Raw genomic sequence first — 20,015 nt, forward strand, 5'->3', positions numbered from 1 at the left:
ATATTCCTCAGTCTTTCCTTGTACTATATGCCTTAAGATCCCTTTGCTGCAAACACATTTGCAGCCCTTCACTTGACTCAGTACGTCCATGTCTCTCTTGCATTGGGGATTGTATTGAAGCATTTTACTATTTTTTGGTGCTCTTCAAGAACAGGTGCATTAAAAGGACTGAGATATCCTGCTAGTGTTTTTGTCACCTTGTTTTAAAAGTCTAACTAGTTATGGTGCTTGGGGTTGAGGGGTGGTATTTGTTTTGCTTTTATTTTTGACTGATTGCTAAATTGGTATTTCACATATAAACAGAGAAGTTACACATCTTTGGAATTTATTTCTTTTAATGTCTGCTGAATTTCGGGGAAGACAATTGGCCAAGGAATACATTTATTCTGGATGAGAAAGGATCAAGGAATTGGGTGCTGTAGGATTCTTCTGTTTGTCCAGGCAGCAGGAAAGAGGGTAAAAAAGAATCAATCAGGAGTCATGAGTCCTTTAATACAGAATATGTAAACTTAAATAAGAACTAAATATTTCTAGCCAGAGGCCAAAGATACTATGGAAAGATCAAGGAAAAAAAACATACAAAGATATTTGTTTCAAGTCATTTTACTGGCCATAGAGCCTGAGACTTAAAAGAGAACAATGTATTTGGAGTCTCTGATCTAGAGGGGCATGTCTGTATCTCACAGATCCCTAGACACCACCCTGATAGATACAGCCTTTCTTCATCCATTTCCTGACATGTGATTCCAGCAGCAACACCCACTTCAGTGCATGCCTCGCATGACCATGATGCCTCCATTCTTTCCATTATGCCAGTAAATGGTTTTTGCAGAGCAGAGATGTAAACTGCATCAAGAAACATACCAGGCTGGAAAACAGTCAGGAGGAAAAATATTCAGCTGAACTGGTTTCCCAATCCCATTCTTCGTGGTGCTGCACAACACTGCTGGTATGACAAAGAACTGCAGAGCAGGAGTAGGCAAGTAATCCTGTTACAGAATGTCTAACCACTGCTCTAGAGATCTGGAGGAAGAAGTAGATTTGGATGCCTCTGGTGACAATGGACTAAGAGACTTTTAATTTCATCTGCTTAAAAAAAAGAGGGTAAAAGAAGATGCTACTATTGGATCACAAAATGTGACAGCTAAACTCTCATTCACAGTCATAATACAAAGTTACTTACATCAATAGCAAGTGTTCAAGAAGATTGAAAGAACGTATTTGGGTTAAAGTTTGACAAGATATTACAGGAACACAAGTCTGGTTAACCTTGGCTGGCTGTCAGATGTCCACTCAATTGCTCTCTCACTCTCCCTCCTCAACAGAACAGGGAGTGAAAATAAAATGAAAAACCTTAGGTCAAGCTAAAAGTGAGATCATTTACCAATTACCATCACAGGTAAAACAAACTTGACTTGGTGAAAATTAAATTCATAGCTAATTGGAAAAAAAAAAAGAGGATGGTGATGAAGACAAAAACTGAAACATCTTCTCCCTACACTCTACCTACCTCACAGAGACAACTGCAGTCCTTCATTCCAAACTCCTCTATCTCCCTGTTTCTCCCCACGGTAGACAAAATCATGCAATCATTTTGGTTGGAAGACCCTTAAGATCATCGAGTCCAACCATTAACTTAACACCAACAAGTCCACCACTAAAAAATGTCCCTAAGCACCACACCGACATGTCTTTTAAATATCTGCAGGGTTACTCAACCACTTCCCTTGGCAGCCTGTTCTAGCACTTGAAAACCCTTCTGGTGAAGATGGGGAATGGAGGGTTATGGTCAGTCTATAGCTCCTCATACTTTTCACCTGCCCCAGCACAGGTCCTTTCCACAGGCTTCAGTCTTTCAGGAAAACACTGCTCGAGCATGGGCTCTCTTTGGGCTGCAGCTTCCTTCAGGGCACATCCACCTGCTTCAGCACGGGGTCCCCCACAAGCTGCAGTGAGGATCCCTGCTGCACTGTGGCTGGAAGGGGACAACCTGCATCTGTGGTCTCCACCTACTCACTAACCATCTACACACCAAAATTCACTCCTGAGGACCTCATGGCAGCAGTACATGCACTTGGAGGGAGGGAAGGAAACTTTAATCCTAGTGTTTCAGACTAGATCGGCTCTACCCGAGATCAGCCTTGAGATCATATATTTCACTTTACTTTCACCAAAAACCAAAGCAGTTTATGTGCTATCAAACCACCCCATGACGTAAATCAAAGCACAACATACAAGAACAACCAGGAGACTGGATGAAGTGTAGGGCTCTGAAGCCAAACTAAAATCCTGACCCAAAGGCAAACAGTATCTGTCACAAACTGCTTCCGCTCTTTGAAAGCAAGGCTGTTTAAGAAAGGTTGAGAAGTGCAAACTTTACAAAGTTTATATTAGGAAAGAGTGCCTTCATTAAACTACTGGAATAAATTAAAGTGCCATAAAAACTTCAGAATTCAAGCAGCAGCCCTGCAGCTGACCAGCTGTGCACCAAAACAGCACTTTAGCTCTCTAAACTGAGATAATGAAAACACTGAACTTCTAACTATTCTTCAAAATTTCCTCAAAGTAGGCTATTTCAAAATGAAACAGGTTTTGTATCATCTGTACTAAAAAAACCAAAAGAAACCAGATAACAGGAAATGTACTTTTACCGTGCCTAATTACTTTTAAATAGCTGCCATTTCCTAAGGTCCCTCCAACCCTAGTACACCATAAAATCCAGTACTCCTGATCTCCATTTGTCATTAATGTTTTTTACTATTTGAATGTTATATTAGTTTTCTACCTTTTCTACCCTGCCATGGTTATCTTCACTTTTGTCATCTATTCCCAAATCCTCCCTGGATTACTTAGCCCACCATTCCTCTGTCACCTCTCATTTATACATCAATTTTACAGCCCTTTCCTACAGTTTTTTTAAATCCATGCTCACTCTTGCAAATGTGAAAAGAAATAGAAGCAATGCTGCTCAAATTGCTATTTGAATTTGTTACAAATAGCTCTTTTGTACTAAACAGAATTAGCTGGCAACATACAGCTGTCCAGTAAAAGGACATTTTAACAGTAAAATAAGATGTACAAGGTGTATCCACATCACTTACTCTTAAGCACAGAAGACGCCAATAGTGACTCCAATTACATCTGAGAACCAACAAAATCTGCTTTCCAATGGACTTACCACTCTCTACAGAACTCTAAGAAGCCAAAATTCCTTCGTATCATAATGACAACACTACCATCAGGTAAGGGATACCATGAACTATTTAGAGAATTTATTCGTCTCCATCCTAATTTAAAAAGAAATAGCAATGCTTTGTTCTTCCTGTTCTTCCACTCCAGACAACTTTTACACTACAGCCGGAGTCCAGGCAAACTGAAAACAAAGAATTCTTAAGAGATTAACCAGTTAGATTTTGACAAACTGCATGTAAACTCAAATCAGTGTTCCCACAAACATAACTAATCTATTAAATACACTGTTTGGAAGCAGCCAGCTGACCAATTATTATTATAAACACAAAATGCCAGACTTGCTAAAGCATGTGTCTTATCTGTAAGGGTATCACAACATACACATGGAGGGAGAGGGTTACTGTGTAGGAGACATGGGGGAAGGGCACAGTAAAAGAATATATTTATTAAAAAAACAGGCCTCCCAAGTACCACTACTAAAGAAGCTATTAGATTTTTTAACTTGTGAGGGCTCCTTTAAGTATTTACAAATAGCCACTAAAAAAATCTTGACTAAGACAATCTGCGTTAAATTCCACTTGAAGTGCTAAAAGCAAGAACAAATAAACAAATATGCAGGCTAAGTCATATACGGTGGTCTGCTTTTTAAAACACTCCAACATGTAAGACTTCATAACGAATTATACAACTTTTCAGGTTACAAAAAACCATTAATACAAGTACAGAAAGCCACTCAGCTCTTCAACACATAACACCTAAATTTTCAATATTAGCAGACTACAGCACATAATGCTTTCCACGCTGCACTGATGCACATTCTAGTTGAGGGATAATTCCACATCAAAATTCCATTTCCAGACCTCCTATGCCAACTTCCCTTGGTCAAACACAATTGGGTAAATATTTTCAGTAAGAAAATAACATTGTTACTTTGAACCAACCATATAAAAGAGGAAATGGATGACAAAGTTTGATCTAGGCTCTACTGGAAGCAAATCTTCAGAAAGACAATAAAAAAAGAGTTCCTGTAATGCTCATGAATGTTATGCAAATGTAGCCAGGCGTGCTCTCTACAAACATGCTACTTGTCTGGCCTTTACCACTGGCAAAAGACTGCCTTCCCTTCTAAATATACAGCTTGAGTTTACATCCTTCTGGTTTCTGTTCAACAACTCCAAAAACTACTCCTTCCTGTTTCTTTTCCACAAAACTACCAGGAAAAGGGGACACTCAAGACTCCTAGATCTTGGCAAAAGTTACAGAAATAACAGGGTTTCTTTGCAAGTAATCAAGCAACTACACTGCACTGCTGATGTATCACATCCCACCACTTGTCCATTGAGGAACCCACTATAGAGGACCTACCTGAAGTTTCCTTTCTTCTAACTGAAATCTCATTTCTATTCAGATCGTTAGTTTACCAATCCCTCTCAATCACTCTGTCTCATTTAAAATAATGCTGGCCAATGTAAATATGACCACACTAAGAAGCAGCTAATATGGCTACCTTAGCAGACATAGCCAAAACACCACAAAACTTCACACCACAAATCACTCATTACCCAGATGACTAAATCTGGAGCAAAGAGCTTACAAGAGATTCTTCATGTAAATCATAAATGAGCTTTTAGTTTTCAGAAGACTGTCCTAATACCTTAGTACTAAGGCTATTTAAGTTTTATAAGAAGTTAACAGTCTCACAATGCTAGTAATAGCCTACAACCATTAAAAGACAAGAACAGTACATTTTTTAAGTCTATGAAGCATTGTTATGGCATATACATACTTATGAAGACATGTATGAAACTCAAGTTTCTTTTTTTTTTTTTTAAATAGAATGAGCTTCAAGCACTACTTCTGTAACAAAGTTCCAGATCCATCACTACTGTTTCCAGCTGCATAGGCCTCAAACTCATCAAAGCAGCAAACTCTGTCTGCAAGCACCACTTTTAAGAACTTACAATCCAGACCGATTTTTAACACCTCATAGAACGAACTCCCCACAACGGTCAATTTAATTTTGCTTTTTACTACTATATTTTTATATCTAATTTCTCTATGAACTTACAATCATGTCGTGACTGTAAATTTGTGAACCAGAGAATTTTTTTTAATTTTAAACTGTAAGAGCCTTGATTTCAAACCCTGCTAAGTATCATCAAACAAAAAGCCACCCCACATTCTATATTTCCTTGCTCAACAGCATCATTATTAATACTTCCATTACAAATTCCTGTCACCTAATCCCACTTACGTAAATGCCCCTAGAGATAGTATCAAACTATCATCCAAAGTCAGTCCTTTAATCCAAACAATGGATAGTAACTACCATGGAGAAAACATAAGTCACTACAAAAAGGTGAAGAAGGGAAGTGATTTGCACAAGACTACAAAGTGAATCAGTAGTAAAACCAAGATTTCAATCCAAATTTACAGCATCCTAACTCCATTAACTTTGCTCTTTTGGTGCTACTATTTCACACATTTTTACTCTTCCTATCTCCAGGGAACCATGACCTCAAAAGTAACTCCCTCTAGCAAAAAGCAACCCTGGGTAGTGCCATGCAACAGTTCCATAAGGATGATGCACGTGTTGGCCAGAAACCTCAGGAAGAGAAATACCATTTTTCTAAGCCTGACAACAGCAGTGTTTACGAGTTTTCCACACAGCAATATACACAGTCCTACCTGAAACAGAAGTGAAAATTCTAATACAAAAGTATAAACAGAAATGAAAATTAGAAAGACTGGGGGAAAAAAACCCACAAACACAACAACAAAACAAAAAACCACCAAACAAGCAATAAAACCCCACAAAAAAAAAAAGCAGGGTTAGAACAGTTAAAACCGAGTATTAAGTCTAGGCTTCCAGATGCAGTTAACCGGATACCGTCTGCTTGCAAATACATCCAGCAGAGCCAGAACAATGAGCATTCAAGGCTCATATTCAACATCTATGCACATACTTCAGTTCTAAGCAGAAGCAGTCCTGCTGGTTTCTGCAGGACATCAAATGCAAGTAAACTTTCAAAGCATAAATGTCTGCAAGACAAGGGCTGACAACTGGAAAGACTACTCTTAACTTCTTGTTTTAAAACAAAAAAACAACCATGAATCCAGGAGAGAGGAAGAAGCCCAGCCACAGAAAAATTAAAGGTTCACCATGCAATATGCAGGGTTTTTTCTTAGCAATACTTTTTGTAATCAATTAGGGTGAATTCCATGATTCTGTCTCCTCAAAAGTCCTTTAGCTTCAACCCACTGCTATAATTTTCCTTTCCGTAATACTACACATGGCTGGCACAAAGATGGTCTCTTCATGATGTTCTAAATGAAAGACATATTAGAAAAGCAGTACAACCAAGTACCTCAATAAATCAGTCCAATCACTTCATCACTGAGGCAATCCTGTCTAGCCCGAAAATCGCCTTGTTATATTTCTCATGAAACTTAACATCATAAATATTTTTCTTTGTGAGTTTTCACCGTAAAAAGAGGTGCTAAAACGAACATTTCCCTGCAGTGCTTTCAACACTAACATTGCCGCATAGTATCAGTGCAGATCTAAATCCATTGTCCAAAATGACTGGACTTAAAGCGTACATATCAAGCAGTCAAATAGTTAAAAGAATGAACGAATGTGCTCTTTCATCCCCCCCCAGTACCTTCGCTATTTTACGGCTGGTCTGGCAATACAGATAAAAGGCAACGTGCAGACTACAAGACAAAACCGCGTTTCAACCACTTAATGTGATCTGTAGCAAAAAGGTGCTATACTTCTCTTTTGCAAACCCCCCCTATACTGGACTCAAGAATGACTGTCACCCTTTCACAAAAGCACTCTAAAACATAAATTCAAGAAGGGAAGGGTGGGGTTCTGAAAACAAACCCAAACCTTGATGAATCCCCCTCTCTGTTGCCTCTCTCCACCGCCCCCCCAAGAACACCGAGAGCCCGCTGTTTGTGGCTGATCACTTCTGCTTTGTCTACCCCAATTTAGCAGTCCCAGGACAACTTCTCCTCTCCCCTTGGCCCCACGCTACCGATCTGTCCCAAGTTCGCGTGTACACACACACGGACACCCACGCGAAGGGAGGGGGAGGGTGGATGACTCCCGCCCTCCACCCAAAACCTCGGGAAAGGGGAAAGAAGGGGCGCCATCCGCCCCCGGGAGGGGACCCCCAGCTCCCCCCCAAAAGCACCCCGGGGCGCTGCCCCCGGACCCGCCGCGGCCGGGGGGTCCCTGCCCGCCCTCCCTCCCTCCCCGCTCACCGGTGGGCGCGCTGTCGAGGATGCGCAGGTCGTAGGCCCCGGAGCAGCGGTAGTTGGCGGCGGTGCCGTTGTCCCACACCACGACCACCTCCTCGGGGCTCTCGAAGCTGCGCACGGTGCCCACATGGCCCTCGCCGCCATCCTGCTTCCCCCACTTCCAGTCCGGGCCCCGCACCACCCGGGCCCCGACCCCTTCCATCACCCGGTTGTTCCGCGAGCTGCTCATCCCGGCGGCGGCGCCCCGGGGCGGGCGGAGGGGGCGCGCAGCCCGCAGGCGGCGGAGGGGGACCCCGATGGGGGCGGCTGCCTCGGGCGCCGGGCGGGAGTCTCCGTCCGGCTCTTCTCCCCGCTCGTTTCCTTCCTTCCTCCCCGCCTCCCTACGCGCCCATTCCCAGGCCCCGGTGGCACCCCCCGCCCGCTCCCACCGCGGCCCCGCTCCCGCCGCTACATCCGGGACCTGCGCCCGCAACGGCGCCGGCTCCAGGGAGACCGGCGGGGCCGCCTCCACCCCACCGCGCTGCGCATGCGCGGCCGCCGCGGCGGGCGCGGCGCTGGAGCGCCCCCTGTGGAGCCGCGGCGGGAAATGCCCCGATCCCGGGGCTGCGCCCGCGGGAACGGCAGGAAGCGGAGGAGGGAACAGAGGGTTGTTTATCCCTACCGGCAGGGCTACCTGCGGCTTCTCCAGCTCGCCAGCCTGGCGATTCCTTCTGGAATCGCGGAGTCCTGTCCAGGGCTGCGGCGCCGCTCCGCCCGGCGCTGAGGCGATGTGGTGGTGCCGGCGCCGGGAGCGGTTCCTGCGGACGGGCTTCCCGTACCGCCCTCCTCCTCCGTCCACAAGTTGCTCGTGTCGCCTCTCCTACAGCGGCACAGGGATTTTCAATTAAACTATATCAACGAAGCCGTGCGCGGTCTAGCTTAGGTAAATGGATGGGGCTCTGAACAACCAGGTCTAGTGAAAGGTGTCCCTACCCATGGCAAGCTTTAAACTAAAAGAGGGCAGGTTTAGGTTGGATATGCGGAAGAAACTCTTTATGGGAGGCTAGTGAGGCACTGGAACAGGCTGCCCAGAAAAGCTGTGAATGCCCGATCCCTGGGAGTGTTCGAGGCCAGGCCTGATGGGACTTTGAGCAACCTGGTGTAGTGGAAGGTGTCCCTGCCCATGGCAGGGCAGGCTGGAACGAGATGATCTTTAAGGACTCTTCCAACCCAAACCATTCTATGATTCTGCAATTCTGTGATTCTAAATCTGTGTAGTGTTTTTTGAGTTACTTCTGTGTCCTGAAATCCCATTTTCTTTTCAAACTGTGGACAGAAGTCTTGCATTCCTACTGAGGTTGAGTGAGTCTGGGGAGGCTGTGCTTCTGTAGCTCAGGGGCATTTTTAGCTGGTATTCAGGTGCCCAAGTCAGCCAAAGGGAGGAACTGATACCTCCACCTTCCCTTCCCACTGTGGGGCATCTCTCCCGGATGATGTACCTGCTCAAAGGTCAAGCACATACCTACAATGCAATTCTTAATCAACTACCCTCTTTATTAGCTTCATGATACTAAAGAATTTCCTTTAACTGCACATATCCTCACAAATCTTTTACAGAATCTGATTCTGCATTTTTAAAAGGGTTCTCTAATTGTTTTGTCTCTAACCATGTTCTGTGCCGCCTTTTTAAAAGCATCCATCTTAAAGGACAGACAAATATAAACTAGACAAAAGAAAACCATTTCTTAGTCATCAGGGATATGGCTGATAAAACCCAGCCCAGCTACCATCGTGTCCTGGGTATTTTACTGTTCTATGCTTTCTTCCACCTTTGTAGTTATTAATATGGCTAGAAGAGTCTATGAGATCATTTTCTAACTTCTTTTGTGTAGTTTTTTACCACTTGTATAGCAGAGAAGAAGAGTATGAACATGTAACCACCAGACTACCACCACATTCCGCACATAATTCATTCCTTCCTAACCCATGCTAAGGCTAAAGAATGCTGCCTTAAACATGAAATTGTATCCTGACAGTGGGCGATCCCAAGCAGTGTCCAATTTCTGCTTCTGCAGTGAAAACCTCAGAACTTCACAGATACCACCCTAGAGGAGCATGCAATTGCCAGGCAGTGTGGTTTTTTAGCATATGCTTCTCCTCATAGTAAAGGTACCCACAGTTTGTGCTAGCTTATTGCACTGGTGCATGGCAGAATTTCCCAGAAATTCTGGACAGTTCTTGGGTTATCAAAGGATCTGTCTAGGCTCTTATGGGCATAATTTTCCCATCTGCCTCATTCTACTTTTTCATGCCTTGGTTCATGCATATCTGAGGATAACCCAGGGCACGTTTTTTTGATTACTCTTTGATACAGTTGGATAAAAAATGTATGCCAGAAAATCCCATCAAAGTCTGAGATCGGAATTAGTTCTCCTGGAGAGAATCAGAAGAGTTACATTTATTTTTCCAAGAAGAATATCTCCTAAATCACAGACCACAAGAGAGTCTGCTGCTGCTGCTGCAGTTCAGCAGCCATGCATGTGGGTAGATACTATCCTGGAGCTTCTTCTCTCCTGATAATCCTACTAGCGACTCATGCTCTGTCTATCACAAAATCCCCTGCGTCTCCTCCTACTCACCTGCTTTTTCTATCCGATGATTTACTTGCAAAAAACAAAATCTCTAAAGATGCCTGGAATTTTTTCAGAGGTGTCTTAGACAAACAAAAAAATAGGTAGTAACTGGAACCCAGCATCTCTTGGACTGAATGTGAATGCTCCCCTAACAGCTAACAGGGAGTCCTCTGTTGCTCAAAATACAGAGGCTTGTACCATTTTATTTGTGTGGTGGAAAATAAAGACTGGATAGACTGATCCGATATATTCACTTGCCAATGATTACATGACTGATTTCTGCACTCTAATCTCCTGTCATTTCTAGACCTATACAGCCACAAAGTTGTGGAAGTTGCAAAATTCTCATTGACTACATGATTAGGTTTTCCAGAATCCCAAATATTTGACAATGTCATCTCTTTGAATCAGACATTATATTATATATTCTGTGGACCTGCTTGGGTTTTAACCAGCCAGTAAGAAAAAAGGGTATTTAGTTCTTAAACCTTTTATTTGAATTAGCCTTCAAAATAACCCATAAATACCAGTTTGAGATGGAGATTTAAAAAGTGACAACAGAGAATGGAAAAGGATATAGCTTTGAGGAAAGATTTATTTGTCAAGTTGGGCATTTAGTGGTCCTTTATGATATTCTTCTGGTAGCAGCCACAAGAATATATATCAGTATTCGTACTAGAATAATAAGCAACAGAATCTAATTCTGAGTAAGCACCTGAAGATTATTTGAGATTCACAGAAGGATGGAAATAGAAGAATCAGAACATGATAGCAAAAAGAAAAAAGAGAGCTTTGAGCTTTTTGAAAAGAAGCTGAAGTAAAATTAGAGATAAATAAACAAGCAACTGTATAAACAAGATGAAGATTCCACAGGAAGTTGGATCCGATTAACATGTTGTGACAAGAAAAGTAACAAATACAGCATTTTCAGATATGTATCAGCATTTTCTTTAGACTGGGAAACTAGTCATAGTAACACCTCTAGGAAAGAACTCATATTAATTTTTCAGCTGGAAAAACCCTTGTTGGCTTAAGGCCTTTTGTGAGGCAGAAAGGGTTAGCTCCTTGGCTGGCTGGTTGCACACAGAATAGATGCATGTGGATTTTCAGTCCCTGGTCTCTCATTAGGACTGTTCTCTTCTCGTGATGTGTGCTGAGAGCTTATCACATCTCCTAAACTTGCATTTGCCCCTCATTGCACAGGAGGAGAATTGAGCTCTGAGGGACGTTGCTGGTGACCAGCCACCAGCAAGATGTGGCCTCACTCGCCACAACTCTTTGAGCCCTGTCCTTCAGCCAGTTCCTTGCCCAGTGTGTAGTGAACCTACTCATCCCACCATTGGACAACTTGTCCAGAAGGATGCTGTAAAGGACAATATCAAAAGACTTATTAAAATCCAGAAAAACTGCAACCATTACCTTCCCTTCATTCACTAGATGTGTGACCTTATCACAAAAAGGTATCAAATTGGTTAAACAGGACTTTCCCTTGTGAACCCATGTGCTCATACTCCAGGTAATTTAATCTGTCAGTCCTCAGATTGTGGGGGTGAAATGCCATGTAAAACCTCACTACTAAAGTTAGGAGATGGGGTTTTTTTCTTTGCTTTCTTTGCTTTGTGGGTCTACAGTCTAGAAATCATACTTGCTCATAACCCTCCTCAAACCTAGCACCAGCAGAGGAATAGGACTGCGTGGTTTTCTCCCACCGTTCCTGTTACAGGAGGAGGCCACCAGGGCAGACTGGCAGAGCAGTAATGCCTGAAGCTGCTGCAGCAGAAGCATTTCCCTGAACAGTGCTGCTGCCTGCCCTGTGAGGCAGGGCTCGCTTGGAACACCTCGGGTAGTTGTGACAGAGCAGTTGAATCATAGGCTGGAGGAAGGGAGTCCAGAGAGCTTTAGGCATACTGGCCTGCAATTGCAAAGACTCACTCACATGCATTCAGTGCAGGAATCTGGATGCCCAAAATGAGCTACTGAACAGAATTCCCTTCTGGCTACCCGAAATTGTGTATATTGCTGAGTCATGCCATCCTCCAGCTGGTGATTATGGTCTTCCTCACCACTTCCTGCCATATTAGAGCAATCCAGTGAGAGGCCAAGAGAGAAGACCTCTGGTTTATGCAGAATTCAGTGCTGTGCATACCCTAATGACATCCCTGTAAACATCTTGTTATTGTTGGAGAGCATATTGACTTTTTGTAAGAGCAGCTGCTACCCTCCTAGAGGGTAGGGCAGCCCTCAAGGCAATCCTCATAGAGTCACAGGAAATAGAACCTTGGAGGACATCCAGTCTATGATTCTATCCATCTAAGCTGTTCCAGAAGGCTGCTTGCCTAAACTCTACCTGGTTGCCTTTGATTTCTGTAAAATGTCATGCTCCAGCAGAAAATCATAATATAAGTATTTGCATGGATTGAAGAGAGACGCTGGTAGAAGTTCTGGACTGTCTTTTTTGATTAAACCCGAACTTGTAGTGTAGGATCTGGAACACGCAATGCAGAAAGGGAACTGTGCCTATTCCAGTAGAGAATTCCATGTGAAAGGCCTGCTTTTATATATTTCAGAAGAAATAAATCTCAACTTCTTGGAAAGATAATTTTTAACTTGTGGTGTTCTGAGGTTTTGTTTACTATCTTGCACAAATCCTGAATTCTTATAATTTTTCATATGAAGGGCATACATAAATAGCTTCCTAGGAGTTGAGAAAGAGCATCTAGTTTACATATAATGAGAAGATTGTCGTTTTCTTTTTAAAATACAAAGAGCTTAATTATTTATACTGCTCTGAGTCCAAAAATTCTGCCGCCTCAGTTCAACAAGCAAGTTTTTTTAGTCCTCTCCTTGAAAAATGAAGGCATTCTAGATTTTAATTTTATGGTTTCCCCAAAGGGGGTTTTATAATGGAGTTTTTTCCTGTGGACAAAAGTATCAGGAAAAGAAATTAGGAAAAAGTAAGCAACTGCCTTGTTTTTATCGAAATACACCCACTTTTCTGGGTGGAACTAACTCAACAAGTGAGGAAGAAAGATGGAATTATTGGCAAATGAGATGAAAAATACTGTTTTACTGTAAAAAAAAAAATTGCCCCAAATGTATTTTTCTTTAATTTTTGTGGGCTTTTTTTTAAGAAAAGTATGTAACCCCTCTCCACAGAAACTTCTGGTCTGATGAACATGCCACATCTTTTAAAATGAAAATGTACGTAATGTACATAATGTAATTTTGTGGAACCCGAAGTACCAGTTAGGAACTTCAGGGCATATCCGGTTTATCCGTAGTTTATAGTCAAAAACAACCCTAATTCCTCAGCCTCTGCTGCCATCGCGTGGCCATGAACCATCCATTAATGCTAAAATTCACCCAATCCTCTTAACTTGTTGCACTGTATTTCCTCAGCTTTATTTACCAGGTTCATTACCCATAACGCAATCTAATTTTCTTCCTCAATGTTCAGAAATATCATGAGTAATTGATTTTGATTTTTTTTTCCCTAGTTTCTGCAGATTGAAATATTGTTAATGCCAGATAGTGAGCAAGTCGGTCATGCAACACAGCAAGTTGCTTTGGTGGGTTTGGTTTTCGTTCTGCTACTGGTATCCCTCCATGAAACTGGTAATCAGTGGGTTAATGTATTAACCCACCTTGTCCATAATGCTCTTTCTTTCCCTAAGGGGTTCTATCTGCTATTTCTTTTCTAGGAAGGAAAAACAGCTGAGCAGAGAACAGATAATACATACGTCACTTCATCTTCCTGCTGTGAAACAACAGTAACCCCACAGAGATCTGCTAAAAAAGAAGAAATTTTTTTCTGCATCTGGCTAAAAACTTCCACATGTCAAAAAAAAGTGTTTTAGGATAAAGAAGATTACTTTTCTGTGACAGGAGCATCCTGGAATCTTCTTCCTTGGTTAATGCTTTAAGTTTTACTATGCTGAACTATTTTAAGTGGAGAGAAAACAACATCTCTGTGAGGTTAAGCTTGGGTTTAGATATTCAAAGACAAAATAAAAGTAAAAATTCTGTAGCAATCTAGGCCATACACACTACAATACCATGTACCCCTGTTTGAATATCTATACAAATTCTCCTACTTCAGCATAGCTCAGAGGATTAAAAAATGTAATTTTCAACGGTCTAGCCACATGTTGGTGTTTTATTCATAGACGATTTTTAAATTAACTGATGCATTGAAAGAAGGTATTAATTCCTTCCTGATATTAAATTTCCTGATTGCAAAGATTGTAAAGAAAGTACTCACTTAAAATTCTCAGATGTAATCAGAACCAGCTAGGTTATATTTTTAGACTGATAGGAAAATAAACTGTCTCCATGACTCATCAAGATATTTTAAGAATGTTCCTAATTCATTTGCTTGATAATATTTGTTGCAGTCACTGTGGCTGATTGTGTGCTTACAGTCAAGTACAGGTCTGTCTTGTATTACAAAGGCACTCAATATGCACTAAGTAATACCTAAAAGGTGACTTAAGCACTGAATAATATCCATGTTTAATTTTAATAATCTGCCAAAATGGTAACAAACATCGAGTAACTCAAACAGAATCTAAATGTTCTATGTTTTGTCACAAGAAAATAGTCCCAGTCACATCATTATGTAATTCTAAATTCTAAGAAGTAAGATTTCCAGTACACTCTAATAGACTTGTTGAAATCTGTATTTATTAAAAGAACAGCTAGAAATTTAAAAAAAAATATCTGTTGCTGAACAAGGCCAAATGTTTTGCATAAAGTAAACATTTTTAAAATATGTTTCATTTAAATTTGTATCTAATACTTCTAAATTATTTTCACCCTTAACATGCTAAAGAAAATGTATGAAATTTTCTAAAGGAAAAAGATTAACTGGACATATTTCTGACTCTGCTGAATTCAGCTGGAGCCATACTGTTGATGTAGGTAGAACAAGAGTTTACCAAATGTATATAGAAGTTATTTGGTTGGGCGTGGGTGACATTACTATAAAGCATTCTAAAATGCTTTGGGTTTGTGTTTGAAATACCAGATACAAATTTTTATCCTCTTTGAAGTGATTATGAAGGAATGAAAATAGGTAAATAAAACTGAAAATGTACTTTATGCTACAGTAAATATTCCTTGGAGACAGGATGAAATTTAACCTAGATTCAACACCCTGTACTCTACTGTACTCCTACAAAAGTTCTCTAAGTCCTGTAGCAGCTTCCGTTAACATTTTTAATGAAAAAAATTGGTAAGATAAATGCTCTCAATATATTTGCTCGCTTTCAAATTATTTTATACTGTACTGTCTCATATTCTCAGTTTTCAACATGTCCTGGATCTTTGATTTCTGAACAAAACAATCAATTTTAAATTAATAGACATTTGTGACAGTTACACTCAGCTATATAGCAAACATTCGTTGTAACTCATTTTAACATTCCTTGTAACTCTTCTGTGAACATTTTACATTACCCAAAACAAAGTTTTATTTAAATATTAAATTTTTAAACATTATTTAAATAATATTTAATATTAAATAAATATTTTAGAATTTTTATATTATGAACCAAATTGGTCTGATGCTCTACTAACCACAATTTTGTATTTAGCAGTTCTCCGCCTGTATTCAAAGGCAGGGAACTGGTTTCATGTAGATTAGATCCTGCAAGAGTCATCCCAAGGGAGACAAATATTGAGAAGACTTCCTGTTGCAGCAGCTGTTGAAGATATCTTCAACCACCTAAACAGAGAATGAAACAACACCTGCTACACCTGCTGAATTGAAATACATTTTAATTGGGAAGAAGTTAAATCAAAGTTTAAGGGAAGAAGTTAAATCAAATTATCATAGAATCCTAGAATGACCTGAGTTGGAAGGGACCTTGAAAATCATCCAGTTTCAACCCTCCTGCCATGGGCAGGGGCACCTTCCACCAGACCAGGTTGCCTGAAGTCCCATCCAACCTGGCCTTGAACACTTTCAGGGATGGAACATCCACAACTTTACTAAAATCTCTGAATCAACCCTCTTTCAGTTTAAAGCCAATTTCCCCTTGTCCTACCACTACTAGCCTTTGTAAAAAGTCCCTCTCCAGCTCTCTTTAAGTAGCCCCCATTTAAGTACTGAAAGGCTGCTGTAAGGTCTCCCTAGACCCTTCTCTTCTGCAGGATGAACATCTCTCTCAGCCTGCCTTCACAGGAGAAGTGCTCAGCCTCTGATCATCTTCATGGCCTTTTTCTGGACCCACTCCAGCAGGTCCACATCTTTCCTGTGCTGAGGACCTCAGAGCTGGACACAGTACTCCAGGTGGGGTCTCACAAGGGACGAAGTAGAGGGGAGAACCATCTCCCCTGCTAGCCACAATCCTTTTGGTGCTGTCCAGGAAGCTGTTGGCCTTCTCGGATGCAAATGATTGCCAGGTCATGTTGAGTTTCTCATCTGCCAACACATGACCCAAAAAATTCCTTTTGAATCCTATGTTCCTTCCAATTTTACCACTGTAAAGGGCTGAGAAATATTTCATGAGGGAGTGAAGAATCATGGAATAAAAACATAAGGATGCATAGGAATAGAGAGATAATAGCAAGACTAGCAAAGCTCAAGAAGGGGACAAGCAGAAGCAGTAATTCCTAGTGCCACAATTACTGATTTTTTTTTCATGAGCACTAAGAGTACCAACATAAAGACAGCCTGGCTTTCTTCCTCTGAAATTTGAAGAGCCTCCAACATCGAACATTTTCACTGACTTCATTAATTCCCTACTTCATTCATACTTTAAGGAAAGAAAAATCTATAATATACATGAGGGAGGCTTAAGAAATGCTGAATTGAATTTTTCAAACACGATTTTTTTCCCGTTCCCCTGCTGATAATAAATATTAGCAACATTAAGAGCCTTCTTCCCTGCTTTAATGGAAAACTTCTCAGATGTTTTATGCATGGATTTGGAGCTTTTTAAATGTTCCCAAGATAGGTCACACTGAAAAAAGATATTTCCCCCATTTTGTCATATGAATGTTAAAGGTAAAAAAATATAAAAAAATAAAATCAAACAGAACATCATATTTAAAACCCTGAGGTTTAAAGTCACTTTGCCCCACCTCAGAAGTGCTGCCTATTGAAATCCATTCCAAGAGCGGGACTACAGAGAACTGCAGTGGGACCAGCTTGCAATTGTCCACTGGAATGTCAGTAAGAACATAATGACTCTACTCCAAACCCCAAATGATCACAGAACTGCCTCCCCTAACAAAAAATAACATAAAGACAACCTAGTGCAGCCTCCTAGTTAAAAAAGGCAAATCAAACTGTGAACTCTTCAATTGCTTCTGTCAATTATTATCTATTGCTTAAGCAAAATAAATTGGGAGACAACATGAAAGAACAATCCCGTGCCCTTTCGTTTCTGCTTAATCTATAATCCATTACTGGTGGGTTGAGGCAATCGTTTCATGAAGCACTTAGAGAGCAGAGACCACAGTGCAAATAGCAAGTCTCTCTGAGAATGTAGAACTCTCTTCCTCTGAAAAAAAATGCAGTTAGAGTTCAAACACCATAGTGACCACCTTGTTTTTTTCATACACATATAATACGCAATTACTCAATTGCTTGGAAGTGTTTGTAATATGAGCAGCATACAGCCTTTTCTTTATCAGCTCTGCAGAATGCATTCTAGGTCAAAGGACAACCTTTTAAGACTTAAAAACCCCCCAACACTGGAACTGGAGGATCTGATGGGGATTGCTTGAAATAGAAGGAAGTTATTAACATTATTGCTATTGCCAGTGTAGCAACATATTACATAGTAGAAGAAAAAACAAACCAAAAAAGCTGAGTACTTCTCAGTACATGTAATTTGTTTCAGTTTGCCTATGGCATGTCACATATCTGACCTTGTTAATATTCCCATGAGTAACCAACACAAGGTAGGGAGGAGTCACATACAAAGACAAACCTCATCAACCTTTGCGAGTGGATCTTTTTTTCAGGCATGCAATCTCTCTTAATTGTTGATTAACTACTGGTTTGTATGTCCAAAGGCTTTCTCTAATCATCAACAGCCACATCTTTCACTTCTCAGTCAAACGTGTATATGCACTTATAAGCCTTCTAGACCCAAGGACAGTCTGTGTCCTCTTCTTTCTTAGATGTTTGGGATTTTTCTTTTCTTTAGTTTTTGGGTGACTCAAGGATTCTTCAGCTTAATGGGGATAGGACTTGAATGCGGGAGAACAATCTGTTGCAAGGAACAACCAGTTTCCTCCTTCGGACATTGCAGGTTCCTCTGCATCCTAAAGTCTAGTCCTCAGTTCAGCCAAATTAGTCTCTCCAAAGATTCCTAAATTCATGTTGTTGATGAAGCCTCCATGTTCGGTGAATTAAGCTATCCACTCCAGCTGCTCACACTGTAGTGTTCCTTCATGATAAATCCTTTTATCTGCGGAGTCCAACACACATTCCCAGCAAGTCAGGACCAAGACCTGAATATGGATGCTCTCCATCAGCAGAGGAAGCACCGTGTTGATGACAGTAGGTTTTCCACCCATTCGGATTCCTGTTTTTGTAACAGCTGAAGGGAAAAAGAAACAAACCCTAGATCATTTGTGCCTCTGCTTACCAATTCCCATACTCTTTTCAATGGCTGCAGTAGCTCTGCCCCCATGTTTCCAGAAGCTTTGGATGGCTGACTGGACAGATATTTTAAAATTTCTTCAGATCTCTGCAATACGCTCTTATTAGTTCACTTTCTTAACACATCAATTAAGTACTCTGCATATTTTGATCATGCTGATTCTTTAATGAGAAATCCTTAAAACTGTACAAACTGCTTTTGCTTGAGAAGAAGGTGATAAGTAGAAGATTTCTGCTTGTCGGATTGAACAGTAAAACATGCTTGATGTTTCAAATCCCAAATCCAAATAAGCAAAGCAATCAGAAACAACCATTTGGTTGCAAAATCTTTAGATATTACAATGGGGTTCCATGATAGTTGTGAAAGCAGGAGTGGAATCCCCCATTGCTGCACCAAGCAGACTGTTTGGTTACACAGTATGAAGATGATAGCATTTTTCTCTACGGAAAGCTGAAGTCCCTTTCAGTATTTCTCTATGTTAAGCTGTGGTGCAATATCCAAGTGCCTGTTCATAGTGAACAAGAAAATGTTGGGCTGAGAATGCTTTATGTCAGAGCAGAATCTCTATGGTAAGATCTGTCCTAGTAAGGGAGAACAACTGAAAAAGGCCATATCTCTTTTTCCTTTCTTTTTTTTTTTTTTTAAGATTTTAAAATTTCGTTATAGCAAGAAAACACAGATAAGGTAAGAAGTGAAGAGTCTCACCAAGCAAGGTTTGTCTTCTTTCAGCAGTTCATAGAGCCAAGCCATAAAATAAGGAGAGGTAAAGTACTTCTGTGTCCCATGCTGCATGCCTACATCTCAAATAGCAGATGCTCGGTTCAAGATTTTTGTGTTATCAGCTGTGCTCTAGGACTTTGCCAAAGAAAAGACGCAGATACTGTGCATCTTTTTCTGAAGCTGAACGGGGGAGCATCTGAGTTAGTAAACATATGAGGGCCTCCAAGCAACAATCATATAGCTGAAAAGGGAGCAGGCAGAAATTCTCTTGGGAGTTAGACATACCTCTACACCTCTCCGTTCCTCACTAATGCCTTATAACAGCAGTGGTAAGTGGAAAAGCAGTTGCACTCTTCAGTCTCACGTAAAATATTCAGAGAGATATTGCTGACTAACCAGTGCTGCCTTTGGAAGCCTCCATGTCCCCTCTTCCTCCTCTACTATACAGAACTCCTGTCCTGCGCAAATAACAGCGTTTGGGAAGGGGACACGCTGCCTACGCGGGAATGACTGAGTTTCCACACGCCTGCATCAGCTGCTCCTATCTGACCCCCCACACCCTCCCTGCCTGAGGGAAAGAGCCGGGGCAAGGCGACACCGCGGG

General features: G+C 41.2%; 1 protein-coding gene and 2 long non-coding RNA genes across 3 annotated transcripts in view; 1 reads left to right on the plus strand and 2 right to left on the minus strand.

Annotated features, from left to right (window-relative positions):
- Window positions 1–7,946, minus strand: part of MIB1 (mindbomb E3 ubiquitin protein ligase 1) — a 73,553-nt gene extending 65,607 nt beyond the window's left edge. The window contains 1 exon segment of the mRNA XM_032678674.1: window positions 7,465–7,946. Within this exon segment, the coding sequence (XP_032534565.1) occupies window positions 7,465–7,690 (226 nt within the window). The 5' untranslated portion in view covers window positions 7,691–7,946.
- Window positions 7,947–8,362: 416 nt separating this feature from the next.
- On the plus strand, window positions 8,363–14,417 carry LOC116780651. Its single transcript, XR_004354554.1, has 3 exons — window positions 8,363–8,383; window positions 13,571–13,642; window positions 13,775–14,417. It is a non-coding gene; the product is annotated as an uncharacterized LOC116780651 (long non-coding RNA).
- Window positions 14,418–18,019: 3,602 nt separating this feature from the next.
- Window positions 18,020–20,013, minus strand: LOC116789897. The gene is made up of 2 exons (XR_004358190.1): window positions 19,397–20,013; window positions 18,020–18,628 (listed from the first exon to the last, which is right to left on the minus strand). It is a non-coding gene; the product is annotated as an uncharacterized LOC116789897 (long non-coding RNA).
- Between the last annotated feature and the right edge of the window lie 2 nt (window positions 20,014–20,015).

Source organism: Chiroxiphia lanceolata, chromosome 1 (genome assembly GCF_009829145.1).
Source record: "Chiroxiphia lanceolata isolate bChiLan1 chromosome 1, bChiLan1.pri, whole genome shotgun sequence".
In the NCBI taxonomy this organism is placed as follows: Eukaryota; Metazoa; Chordata; class Aves; order Passeriformes; family Pipridae; genus Chiroxiphia; species Chiroxiphia lanceolata.